Source organism: Mauremys reevesii, linkage group 1, assembly GCF_016161935.1.
Source record: "Mauremys reevesii isolate NIE-2019 linkage group 1, ASM1616193v1, whole genome shotgun sequence".
NCBI classification, from domain to species: Eukaryota; Metazoa; Chordata; order Testudines; family Geoemydidae; genus Mauremys; species Mauremys reevesii.
In genome coordinates, this window is record NC_052623.1 from 269,493,348 (window position 1) to 269,507,106 (window position 13,759).

Genomic DNA, 13,759 nt, shown 5'->3' on the forward strand with positions numbered 1-13,759 from the left:
AGTCTATATCCTTTCTCTAAAGATATCAGGCCTGTCTGTTAGCTCCTTGTGGGTCCATTTGGCAGGGATCAGTGCATTTCATCCACCTTCTCAGGGCTACTTGGTCTTCGCATACCTACTGACCACCAGATTCTGGAAAGGCCTAATCAGAATATTCCCACCTATTCAGAAGCCTACTCTTCACTGGGACCTGAACCTTATTCTCTCAGCTCTTACAGGGCTGCCCTTTGATCCTTTAGCTTCTTGCTGCATGTCTCTCCTTTCCATGAAGGTTGCATTCCTTGTCACCATCACCTCAGTCAGAAGCGTTGGCTAGCTTGGAGCAATGATGATGGATACTCCTTACAGTGTATTCCATAAAGATAAGGTTTCTTTGCATTTATACCCCAATTTCTCCTCCAAAAGTAATTTCAAAATTTCATCTAAACCAGTGGATTCATTTAACTGTGTTCTTTCCAAAACTGCATGCTTCCTCAGAAGAACAGAAACTCCACTCCCTCAACACTCGGCAAGGCTTGGATGTTAACCTGAAAAGAACAAAACCAATCAGGAAGTCCCTAAGGCTGTTGGTTGCTATAGCAGAAAGCATGAGGGGACACTGCATCACCACCCAGAGAATCTCCGAATGGATCTCTGGCTGCATTCTACTCTATTGTCTATCGAACCTTCCTCTCTTGCCAGGGTAAGAGCTCATTCCACAAGAGCACAAGCAACGGCTATGGCATCACTTCAGGAGGTATCCCTCCTTGGCATCTGTAAGTAGCCACTTGGGGCTCTGTTCACACATTTGTGAGACATTACACCCTGGTGCAGGACTCCTTTGCTGATGCTTCCTTTGGGACGGTGATCCTTTGCTCAGCCCTACTGTCTACCTCCTCACACCCTTCTCCTACTTAAGTACTGCTTGTCAGTCACCCCACAATGGAAAACAATAGGGACCATCACTCAAAGAAGAAGGGGAGGTTACTTACCAGTAACTGGAGGTTCTTTGAGATGTGTGGTCCCTATCTGTATTCCACAGCCTGTCATCCTTCTCCTCTGCTTTGGATCGTCTCTGATTTGCGCTAGAGAAGAAACTGGACAGATGCTGCCCACGCTTTAGCCCCTCGGTCGGAGGCCCAAGGTGAGCCATGGCACATGCATGGACCAATGGACACTGCTTTCAAGTTCTCTGGCTCCGAGCGCATGATGTGCCTATGTAAACCCACAGTGGAATACAGATAGGGACCGCTCACCTCGAAGAACCTCCAGTTAGAAGTCAGTAACCAGAGACATTAATTTATTTTAATGTGCCGCTTTGGTTGGGAGATCAACTGTAAAAATGCCTTTTCCTTCCCCGCAAATGATCCTGCCCATGTTCAATTGGTATTAATCCAGTTCTCCCCACCACTCCACACGGAGCCCTGCAGAAGCTGCCCCAGCAATGGGGCATAGAGGGAGAGAGGCTGAGATCTATTCTGCTTCATGCATCATCATCACCACTTTGCTCAGCTCTGTTCCTATCCAGGATCTTTCCCTCCTGGTGGATTTGATGTTGTATGAAACCAAAAAGAGGAAAAAGCTTTGTTCAGAGATGTGTACTGGAAGTTCTCTCCTGCTTTGCTCCAACTACCAGCTGATCAGCCTGGGGTGGGAAGAAGGCTGAGGGATGGTGAAGCCTTGGTCGTCTGAGCCTTTCAGTCCAAGCCTTAGTAAACTATGACCATGTCTACACTACAGGCATGACAGTGGCACACCTATACTGCTATAGTGTAGACTCTTTCCACTCCGACTGAAGGGCTTTTTTTGTTGCAGTAAGTAATCCTAAAATATTAGGATTGGAAGAGACCTCAGGAGGTCATCTAGTCCAACCCCCTGCTCAAAGCACAGGGACCAACACAACTAAATCATCCTAGCCAGGGCTTTGTCAAGCTGGGCCTTAAAAACCTCTAAGGATGGAGATTCCACCTCCTCCCTAGGTAACCCATTCCAGTGCTTCACCACTCTCCTAGTGAAATAGTGTTTCCTAATATCCAACCTAGACCTCCCCCACTGCAACTTGAGACCATTGCTCCTTGTTCTGTCATCTGCCACCCCTGAGAACAGCTGAGCTCCATCTTCTTTGGAACCCCCTTCAGGTAGTTGAAGGCTGCTATCAAAACCCCCCTCTTCTCTTCTGCAGACTAAATAAGCCCCGTTCCCTCAGCCTCTCCTCATAAGTCTTGTGCCCTAGCCGCCTAATCATTTTTGTTGCCCTCCGCTGGACTCTCTCCAATTTGTCCACATCCTTTCTCATAGACTCGTAGACTTTAAGGTCAGAAGGGACCATTATGATCATCTAGTCTGACCTACTGCACAACGCAGGCCACAGAATCTCACCGACTCACTCCTGTAACAAACCCCTAACCTATGTCTGAGCCACTGAAGTCCTCAAATCGTGGTTTAAAAACCTCAAGGTGCAGAGATTCCTCCAGCAAGTGACCCTTGCCCCATGCTGCAGAGGAAGGTGAAAAACCTCCAGGGCCTCTGCCAATCTGCCCTGGAGGAAAATTCCTTCCCAACCCCAAATATGGTGATCAGCTAAACCCTGAGCATGTGGGCAAGACTCACCAGCCAGCACCCAGGAAAGAATTTGCCGTAGTAACTCAGATCCCACCCCATCTAACATCCCATCACAGACCATTGGGCATATTTACCTGCTAATAATCAAAGATCAATTAATTGCCAAAATTAGGCTATCTCATCATACCATCCCCTCCATAAACTTATCAAGCTTAATCTTGAAGCCAGGTAAGTCTTTTTGCCCCCACTACTCACCTTGGAAGGCTGTTGCAGAACTTCACTCCTCTAATGGTTAGAAACATTCGTCTAATTTCAAGTGTAAACTTACTAATGTCCAGTTTATATCCATTTGTTCTTTTGTCCACATTGGTACTGAGCTTAAAAAATTCCTCTCCCTTCCTGATATTTATCCCTCTGATATATTTATAAAGAGTAATCGTATCTGCTCTCAGCCTTCTTTTGGTTAGGCTAAACAAGCCAAGCTCTTTGAGTCTCCTTTCTGTAGGGGAGCCCCCAAAAGTGGACACAATACACAATACTGTGGCTTCACCAGTGGCGAATAGAGGGGAATAATCATTTCCCTCAATCTACTAATGCAGCCCAATATGCCATTAGCCTTCTTGGCAACAAAGGCACACTGTTGACTCATATCTAGCTTCCTGTCCACTGTAACCCCCTTGTCCTTTTCTGCAGAACTGCTGCTTAGCCAGTCGGTCCCCAGCCCGTAGCAGTGCATGGGATTCTTCCATCCGCAGTGCAGGACTCTGCACTTGTCCTTGTTGAACCTCGTCAGATTTCTTTTGGCACAGTCCTCCAATTTGGTCACTCTGGACCCTATCCCTACCCTCCAGCATATCTACCTCTCCCCCCAGCTTAGTGCCATCTGTGAAAATCCACCTCTTCAAGCAGAAGTAGCTAGATCAACAGAAGAATTCTTCCATGGACCTAGCTGTGTCAGCACAGAGACAGCACTCAGGGGTGTGCATTCTGAGCGCCATAGCTATGTTGACCTAACTTTTAGGTGTAGACCAGGCCTGTATCCAGCAGGGACAGTCTTAGGTTCTCTCACCCCACATTCACAGCCCTTCCCCATCTCACTTTTACTCTCTTCACAACAGTTCCTTTGGTGCCATCCATCCATGGTACAAGTGCTGCTGGACGACTGCAGCAGTACAAAACACTTGCCCAGAGCTGTGATGGTCTCGACTGAACAGAGCAGGGGGTTGAGTCTGATTAGTAAACTTGGCTCCTTTTTCTTTTAAATGAGGAGCTATGGAATGAGACTAAATCTGACTTCAGGTTTTTTGTTTTTACCGTAACCGCAGTTTCAGCCACTGCTGTTTGAAATCCCGCTACAAGCTCTGACAGGAGGGTAGATTTATCCCAACCCCTCAGTTCTACTGGAGCTGCCGCCTCTTGGAGGAGACAGATTTGGGGGCTGTGTAGATGCCATCAGCTCACAAGTTAAACTGGGTCTGGATGGCAAAGCTCCAGGAAACGCCAGTTGCAGTGGGAATTGGGACTGGTGACTCAGCAGGTGGTAGTCGTTACTCCATGAAGATTGAATGAATGCTCCGATGTGGCACATGGGGATACTGTTTAGTTATGTTTCAGATGAGCCCTAAAATCACAATGAGACATGATCATTTCACTTCCTGAATACTCTCCATTATCCCTAGGGTACCTGATTTTGCCCTTGTGTGCCTTTACTTGGTCATTACAGTTTCTGAAATGCTGGTATAAAAAGTTTGCTTCAAGTTCCCTTCTAGTGGGAGTGACACTTATTACTTTGAGTTCCCGAGGGATGAAAGATGCTACAGAAACATAAGCTGATCCTGTTTGCTTCCTTGGGCATGGTAGCACAATTACTAAGGTGATGAGAGCTGTATAAATACCTAGATGCCATTGTAGCCACCTGACATCTCACTGAATTTGTTGGCTGTCAGTATTAGGTGTTAGTTAATATCTGCTAAGCTGCTCCTTGTTCTTAATTATTGTGTGTGTTGATCCCTTTGTATTTAGGAAACTACACCCCCTCTTCTGGGGGCCCCTTCTCGGCTCTCACCCCCAGCATCTGGCCACAGGAGATCCTGGCAAAGTATACCCAGGTACAGTGGGGAGAGGGGACAGAACACAGCTTGTGTCTGCTTTTTTTTCTCTTAATTGGTAGAATAATAAATGTGAAGTGCTGCTGCCGGTTTACTGGACTCAATGCTGCAGGGAAGGTGCAAACTTTCTCTTTCCCCAAAAAAATGTTCTAAGCAATGAGCTGACATTTAAATTCTGTGCGTTTGCAGCTGCAAACAGCTGGGACTTGCTGGTTAAACTAAGTTTTGGGTAGTGAGTGCAGCCTCTGCTGAACAGAGCTAAGGGGACACCCAGAGCTTGAAGAAACATCTGTGGATCCTTTCCTTGCTCTTTTGCAACTCTTGCACAATTGTAAAAGTGGCGGCATTTTACAATGCAGAGAAGGGTCTTCTAACTATCCTCCAGTCAGTCATGGGTTCCACAGCCCTGTGTGGGCTAATGAATTGTAGGAGACGCTACCCCCTCTCCACCCTTTCCCCGTGACATTCTCTGGTTTAAGGGATGAGTGTAGAGCTTTGTAACCCGCCAGTAATGTTTGTTAAAGGCAAATGAGTCCCAGAGCCTAGTGGGTTGGGCCTCTGAGCCTGTTTCTCAGAGACTCGTGCAGTGAAAGAGCATGTATATCTGTGGGGCTACCTGTGTGCCTTGGGGAGAACACACATGGGGAGCTTCATTAGGGGTGCACTGACTGACTGATGCCAGTTTGTGCTGTGGGAGGATGCAAGAGTGGCAGTGTTATGAGTGCACATGTGGACAGTTGTTAGGAGTCAGTTGGGTTTGTCTTTGTCTACACATGGGATTAGCCCTGATTTCAGCCACCAGCATAGCTGCACCTGTGCCGACCCCTGGAGCAGGGGTTTCCAAACTGTGGTACGCATACCCCTGGTGGTACACGCAACATCTCTGGGGGTACGTGGGAGAAATTGTGTAATGGTGGATTTTATTTATTGCATTTTCAAAATAGGATACTCAGATGAAGCTTTAAAACTCTATGTGAATTTGATATATAAAATATGGTAGTTAATTTACTTCAAGATGTACCCATAAGAACACAGGTACAGAGATGCTGATGTACAGAGCCCTCACCTCCAATCACCATACAGCGTGGGCTCACTTGCCCAGCAAGTGTCCAGTCTAACTGAGGTCAGAACTTAGGGGGCGGTTTTTTGGTTGTATATGTCGCACTATAACTATATCTGTATGTAACAGTGAAATATGGACAAATGGCTAAGGATGGGTAGTGTTAAGAAGAACTCACAAAGTATCAGGGATGAGAAGGGTAGAGGCATGTGGGCAGCTGGTAAATCTGGAAGCGGACACACAATAAGAAAAGTTTGGAAACTTCTGCTCCAGAATAAGCAAGGAAAGCTGGTGTTTGTGCTGTGAATGAAACCAGGGTAGGCTCCACCAGCTTAGCCTGCCTACCCCAACTGTTTGCACTGGTGCTGTTGCACTGGTGGCTGGAATGTGGACAGGGTCTTGGAGGGGCAGTGCTAGTGGTGCACACACAGGATAATGAAAGACTAGCTATGTCTTAGAGGACCACCCATGTGGGGGCTGTGTTAGGGTGCAGTCCCAGGAGTTCCCAAACCCGTGGGGATTGTCTGAGTAGTGATCCAGATCCACTGCCCCTCTCAAGCAGATGGTATGCCTCCTTTCCATAATGAGAAGCCAGGGGAGAGCAACATGGGTGGAGAATCAAGGCAGAATCTATTGAAGAGAAGCCAAAGCCCTTTCCTCACTGTGTAGCGGGGCTAGACTAGCGTATTTTGCCTGTTGAACAGAGCACTGTTCAGGAGGGGGATGAAGGTCTGAGTGTGCATCTCAGGAGCTGGGAGTGCTCCTCCCTTACTGGGGCCTAGGCAGTGTGACACAGCCTGGCACTCTACGCAGGTGCCCCACCTAGTGGCCAAACGATGGAAATCAATGCTACGTCTACTTTCTACCTCTCACGCCCCCAGAAAGAAGAGTTGGTGGAGCAGCCAGAATTCCGGTACGATGAATTCGGCTTCCGAGTGGATAAGGAAGGTAAGGCTGCCCCCACCCTTTTTCTGGGACCATTCTATCCCCATGATACCTCATGTGATAGGGTCTCCCTTCCGCTCTCTGTGATGTCTTCAGTTCCCAGCACTATCCTGACTCCAGTTTTTTTAGGGGTGTGCTTTAAAAGTGCTGGCCCTCTTGAAAAGTGATATCTAAAATGCTGGAGCGCTGGCCCAGCACAGTCTGTGACCCCATTGTAACTTTGCCATCATGAGGTGGAGAAGGCATATTTCACTGGTGCATTGTTGCTGCAGGAGGGGGAGGTACAGCTGTTACGATTCACTGAGCAATTGTGCTGCGGTAAATAAATAGCACTGTAGCTTTTCAGTAGTGTACCTACAGCAGATGCAATGAAACCCAGTGACCTTTCAAACCTTCTATCAAGGCACCGCTGGTTCTCATCCCAAGGTGGGAAACTGCAGTAGGTGGTTCTACCCGTCCAGGTGAGGGGAAATCCCCCAGCAGCTTGGCCAACGGTGCCTGAGTAGGGGCAGAACCAACATCCCACTTTAGCTGCACACCTTGCAGGAAGGGAGGACCAAACAGAAAGAGGTTAAAATGGCTGGAGAACCCATGCAGCTGGGCATTAATTATGGGGCCAGCTGCCGTGGCTAAAGAGAATGAAAAGAAAAGGAGTGTCTGGCAATGGGAAGATTCCTGGTTGCGATCTGAGGAGTCGTCACATTGCATTGCTGTACCCTGAAAAGGGGAAAACTGATTTAGACAAGATTAGCCCCCTGGAAAGGGCAGGAGGAGGCTGTGTTCTCTATGTCAGTGGTTCTCAACCTTTCCAGACTACTGTGCCCCTTTCAGGAGTCAGGTTTGTCTTGTGTACCCCAAGTTTCACCTCACTTAAAAATTACTTGCTTACGAAATCAGACATAAAAATACGAAAGTGTCACAGCCACACTAGTACTGACAATTGCTGACTTTCTCATTTTTACCATGTAATTATAAAATAAATCAACTGGAATACAAATCTTGTACTTACATTTCAGTGTATAGTATATAGAGCAGTATAAACAAGTCGTATGAAATTTTTGTTTGTACTGACTTCACTGGTGCCTTTTATGTAGCCTGTTGTAAAACTAGGCAAATATCTAGATGAGTTGATGTACCCCCTGGAAGACCTCTGCGTACTCCCAGGGGTATACGTATCCCTGCTCTGTGTGCGTGTGTGTGTGTGTGTGCACACTTTTGCACTGAGTGCCACACTGAGCACTGTGGGAGGCACCCCCAGGGACAGTGACACAGGTATAGGGTGTGGCAAAGGGAGTGCCTGTTCCTCCAGAGCATATTATAGATTCATGGATATTAATGCCAGAGGGACCATTCTGGTCATCTAGTCTAACCTCCTGCATAACACAGGCCACAGAACCTCACCCCTGCAATTCCTGCATCAAGTTCATGTCCTGTGGCTGAGCCAGAACATATATTTTAGAAAGCCAGTCTTGAGTGAAGAATGCCAATAACAGTGAATCCTCGACTTCCCTTATTAAGTTTCTTCAATGGTTAATTTACCTCACTGTTAAAATTTTGCACCTTATTTCTAGCCTGAACTTATCTAGCTTCAGCTTCCAGCCATTGGATCTCGCTGTGCCTTTGTCTATTAGACTAAAGAGCCTTATTAAATACATAGTTACAAAATCCAGTAGGGGAGCTGCTGCCAGGCTCTCATTTAACTTTGATGACCTGCTGTTTGGCTGGCTCACATTTTGAATAGCCACACATGAGTCCCAGCCTCCTATATCTTGGGGTTATAGTGTTGTTTGCTTGTGACCACACAAGCGGTGCTGGGTGGCGAGCACAGTTTGAACCCAGGCTGTCATTGCTGTGATGCAGGGCGCATGCATCTGACTCCCCAGCGCTGCCACCAGTGCAGAGGCTCAGATATTTTTGTCAGGCTTTTTCAGATACAGAAGACAGATTTCTCCGTTTCTGTCTGTCACTGATCCTCGCCCTAGTCCCTTTCTTACTTGTCTGTTTCTTTCCCGCCTCTGCCTTCCCTGTCTCCTGATGCAGATGGCGCTGAGCCGAACTCCAGCAAGCTGCTGGGGATTCCACTGACGGAGGAGCCACAGCAGAGGCTGAAGTGGCAGGCCCACCTGGAATTCACGCACAACCACGACGTGGGGGACCTCACCTGGGACAAAATCGAGGTCACGCTGCCGGGTTCGGACAAGCTGCGCTCACTGGTGCTGGCTGGCATCCCACACAGCATGAGGCCTCAGGTGAGGCCCTGGGGCACAGTCATGAGGAAGGGAAGCAGGGAGTATGAAATGAGAGACCAGTTCCTGTTGGTTTCACTTCTCGATTTGTTGTGGTTGCGTTTTGACCATTCTTCACCCTTTCTTTTCATGTCCCCGATTCTCCAGCTGTGGATGCGTCTCTCTGGGGCCTTGCAGAAGAAGAGGAATTCGGAGATGTCCTACCGAGACATTGTGAAAAACAGCTCCAATGACGAAACTATCTCTGCCAAACAGGTCGGGAGCCTGCCTGATGCCCACGCTCCAGTGCCTGGGGTGGAAACATGGGTGATCTGTTGCACTGTGGGGATGAAGAATTTGCTTAATGCCTGCAGGGACAGATGAGGGGGAGGGGAGAGGTTGGACTATGCTACTCATTAACTTTTCTCATCCTTTATTTATTATTATTCTCATCCTTTATTGGTTTGAGGGGCTCACTTCACCTTCCCAAGAGAGGAGGGGAAAAGATTTAGTCCGTACCCACATTGTCCGCAGGCTGTGGTGGTTTCTGTGTACATGGGGCAGACAGCTCTGCTCTGAATATATGTATATGAATCATGCCTAGGTACATGACCAAGATACTAAGGAGTAGGTCCCTACTACTACAAATTCATGGCTATGAAAAACGCATCAGCGACCGTGAAATCTGGTCTTTTGTGTGCTTTTACCCTATACTACACAGATTTCACAGGGGAGACCAGTGTTTCTCAAATTGGAGGTCCTGACCCAAAAGAGTTGTAGGGGGGTTGTGGTATTGCCACCCTTACTTCTTCGCTGCCTACAGAGCTGGACAGACGGAGAGCAGCGGCTGTAGGCTGGGTGTCCAGCTCTGAAGGCAGTGCCCTACCAGCAGTAGTGCAGATGTAAGGATGGCAATACCATACCATGCCACCCTTCCTTCTGCGCTGCTGACTGAGGGCCCAGCCCTGTAGGCAGCAGTACAGAAGGAAGGGTGGCAATACCATACCATGCCATTCTTAATTCTGTGCTACTGCTGGCAGTAGCTCTGCCTTCAGAACTGGGCTCCTGGCCAGCAGCCTCCACTCTCCAGGTGACCAGCTCTGAAGGCAGCACCGCCATCAGCAGCAGCGCAGAAGTAATGGTAGCAATACCGCAACCCCCCTACAATAACTTTGAGACCGCCACCCCCAACTCCTTTTTGGGTCAGGATCCCTATGATTACAACACCATGAAATTTCAGATTTAAATAGCTGAAATCATGAAATTTACTATTTTTAAAATCCTATGACTGTGAAATTTACCATAATGGACTATGAAGCTGGTAGGACCCTACTAATGGGGAAAGGGAACTGATATACCACCAGCAGGTGCATGCCCTATTCAAGTGGTAGCAGCTATCTCCTAGGGTTTTGTCTTTCCTCCTGAATCCTGAGGGCTCAAGGTGCCAGCAAGGCTGGGACAGGGAATTTCCTCCCTCCCTCCCCCTCCCCCCTTTTCTGTAATGGCCAAACTCTATCTCTGACCCAAACTCGCCAAGCTCTTGGGGTAACAAGCCAAAATCAGTTGATGGAGGGAGGGACTGAACTGTTCAGGGGATTTGGCCTGTGATATGGAGCCTTGATGCTCACAGTCACAAACTGCAGTCAAGCCCAGGCCCTTGCCATCTGATTGTGGTTTGGTGGCCTGCCTGAAATGGACGGGGTGGGATGGCCTCACTCCATATCCCGGTGGTTAAATGTTCACTTTGCAAACCCCAGCAGCACAGACTGTACTAATTGGCCACCTTGCTGCCATTCTCAGGGGTGACACCAAGGACTGAATGGGTCAAGAAGTATGAAATCTCCTCTCATCCCTCAGGGAAGTCCCTCTGAGGCAGAGTTTAGGTACCTGAGAAGTTGCTCTGTCCCTGGCTGTGCTGTCCTGAGGGTAAACAGGGGCCTTCGGGCACCAGATGGTGCCAGTCCAGTACCTTGCACTGGCACCAAATGTACTTTAAAAGGGTGTGGGGAAGGCAAGGGAGTGTGTGGCCAGGGTCGGGCATCAGGGAGGCCAAGGGAGCAGGAGGCTGTTAAGCAGATTACAGTATCTGAGTCTGAAGCAATTGTTTGTGACGGTGCTTGCCAGATCGAGAAGGACCTGCTCCGCACCATGCCCAGCAACGCCTGCTTCTCCAACATGAACAGCATCGGGGTGCCACGACTGCGCAGGATACTCCGGGGACTAGCCTGGCTTTACCCAGAGATCGGATACTGCCAAGGCACCGGCATGGTAATTCCACTTGCCCCTGCTTTGTGTCACTTCATTAGGGATCATTCTTTCCGCAGTAGGTGAGTCAGCACAGCTGATTTCAGGCAGCTGCAGTGCAGCTGGGCACCATGCGAACCAAATTAAGTCAGAGGAACAGACAAAATGGAGCCATTTTGCAGGGCAGGAGAAATGGAAAGAATAATTCTGCACATGGGCTAAACTAATCTGTTTGTGGCAGGAGAGTGATATTGTTTATTTGATTGACATGGCTGATGTCACGAGACTTGGCTGATGTGACTGAAATAGCAAAGAATCTCTTCGGGTGGAGTGTGAAAGAAATTCCACTAATAGGAGAAAGGAAAGCAAAGCTCCTGGGTGTGGAAATGAGGGATGTTTCCATCTCCTAAACTCTGGACTTTGTCCATCTCCCACACAGACCAATGGAAATGTTCCACTCCACCTAAGCACAGTGAATGTCCCATTTAGTGCAGGCTTGGAATGAACATCTCGTCTTCCCCTTCTCACTAGGTGGCGGCTTCCCTGCTGCTCTTCTTGGAGGAAGAAGACGCCTTCTGGATGATGTGTGCCATCATCGAGGACCTGGTACCTGCCTCCTACTTCAGCACCACGCTGATGGGAGTGCAGACCGACCAGCGCGTCCTACGCCACCTCATCGTGCAGTACCTGCCACGGTTGGACAAGCTCCTGCAAGAGCATGACATTGGTAATGGAGCCCCTAAGGCCATTGAATCTTCTGACCCAGGGTGCTACTTTCAGCCTGCAGGCATGACCCAGGCGTGTGTGTGTGTGTGTGTGTGTGTGTGTGTAGATAAGCAAGGCCTATGTACTGCACAGCACCGTAAACTGAAATGGTGTGGTGGGAACCCACAATTGTGAGGCTGCTCCCACAGTACCCCGCTCCCTCTCCAGACGAATACACTCAGTAAAGTGTCCCTTGGTTCATGTGGCAGCGATGAATTCAGTGTATCCCTGTTGCTCCATACTCTGTTTCATATGCTGCAGGGCTTGACGATGCAGAGCTGCAGCATTGTGATTGTGTTTTGGGGAGAAGCTGTAGACTTGAGGGTTGGACTGGACTTACTGGGGGGCTTTTCTTACCTAGGAATGCCTGAGAGTCTTGTGTTTGGGGTTTTTTGACAACCCATGAGGTCATGGAGGCTTTGGCACTGGGACAGGGAGATGCAACATCTCTCCCCCTCTCCTGTTTGGGGGCCACAGGGAGCGGGGAGTGACATTAAACTTTTAAGGAAGGAGAGGTTTGAATTCCTGGTGTATGGCTGTGGCTGTACGTACACGTGCGCAATGTCTCATGTGGTTCTGGACGTTCTGATTGAGTCTTGTTTAAATGGGGCACTGTCAAACCTTAGGTCCCAAGAAAATGGCCGTATTCCTATGACTGTTTGTTTTATTTTACTAAACACAACGCTTGTGAGCCTCTCCCCACCTCCCCTATAGCTGTTCATGCGCTGACTGATGTCATCAGAGTTGTCCTCCTCCTTTATAGTCATAGTGGCCAGAGAATCCCCTGGGAATGAGGAGTAGTTGAGGGTGTCTCTTTCAGGCTGGGAGGGCGGTTCTGTGCGGGCTCTCTTTCTCTCTGGTCACCAGATCACCTGTGTCACATTCCCTTTCTGTCTCTTCATATACAGAGCTGTCCCTGATCACCCTGCACTGGTTCCTCACGTGCTTCGCTAGCGTTGTGCATATCAAACTGCTGCTGCGCATCTGGGACCTCTTCTTCTACCAGGGTTCGCTGGTGCTCTTCCAGGTCACACTGGGCATGCTCAGTATGAAGGTAACAACCACCTCCTGTGCCCTGATTTCTAGTACCCTGGCTTTCTCTTCAGAAAGGAGGAGGATTCTAGGGGTGGGGCCCTCCTGTACCCCCTGGTTGTATCTGGTTCAGGAGTTTACTTTGGGAAGAGTGAGAGCTGCCATCTTGATTTCCTCAGAGTCTGGGGATGTGAAGTCCTGGCAGAAGGTCCGTCAGCAATCCATTGTTTGAGATTTGGGAGACTCAGTCAAGAAGATGGCTTCTCTTTCCTGCTCTTTTTCCCCTCACCTCCACTCCCCATGTCTCACCATCACCCTCTCTCATTTGCTACACCCCTCTGACTCCTGAGCCCAGAGTAACACAGACTGGAGACTTGTCTTGCCATCCCTGGCTCCGGAGAGTTCTTGGCTTTTTACTTTCTTTGGATGGAGACGTAAAACCAAGTTGCTGACCATTTGGGGATGATAAAAGATCCTTTGGTGCTGTTCACACAAGCCCCAGGGTGTTTGCCCTGTTGTCCTGGCCATATTTAATTTGGGTGATTACCCTAAACTTTCTCCCTTTCAGAATTCAGGGGAAGTTATCCTGTAACTCTTGTGTAGCATTGCTGGTGCAGGATGGCGATTGTGCAGCACCTCGAGATGGCTGCATTTCTGTGGTGGATTAAGTGATTTCTGTATAATGTGCTGTGGGATCCTTTGGTATGAAAGTGCTAGAGCAGTGTGAGATGCTGCTGCTATCTCCTGACCAAACAGATTGGACTTTTTCTTACTGAAACTTTTAAGAAATAATCTAGTTGCTCCTGCGTTAAATTTTGTGCCTAGATTGCATTCTGAGG

The 13,759-nt window shown here is 48.6% G+C and overlaps 1 protein-coding gene across 4 annotated transcripts in view; it reads left to right on the plus strand.

The window, feature by feature from the left end:
- Nucleotides 1–13,759, plus strand: part of SGSM3 (small G protein signaling modulator 3) — a 58,991-nt gene that overhangs the window by 23,908 nt on the left and 21,324 nt on the right. For all 4 annotated transcript variants that reach the window (XM_039489462.1, XM_039489468.1, XM_039489465.1 and 1 more), the window contains exons 3-9: nucleotides 4,564–4,649; nucleotides 6,591–6,657; nucleotides 8,695–8,903; nucleotides 9,048–9,155; nucleotides 11,004–11,147; nucleotides 11,655–11,850; nucleotides 12,797–12,942. In XM_039489462.1, the coding sequence (XP_039345396.1) occupies nucleotides 4,564–4,649; nucleotides 6,591–6,657; nucleotides 8,695–8,903; nucleotides 9,048–9,155; nucleotides 11,004–11,147; nucleotides 11,655–11,850; nucleotides 12,797–12,942 (956 nt within the window). The remainder of the gene's footprint in view (nucleotides 1–4,563; nucleotides 4,650–6,590; nucleotides 6,658–8,694; nucleotides 8,904–9,047; nucleotides 9,156–11,003; nucleotides 11,148–11,654; nucleotides 11,851–12,796; nucleotides 12,943–13,759) is intronic.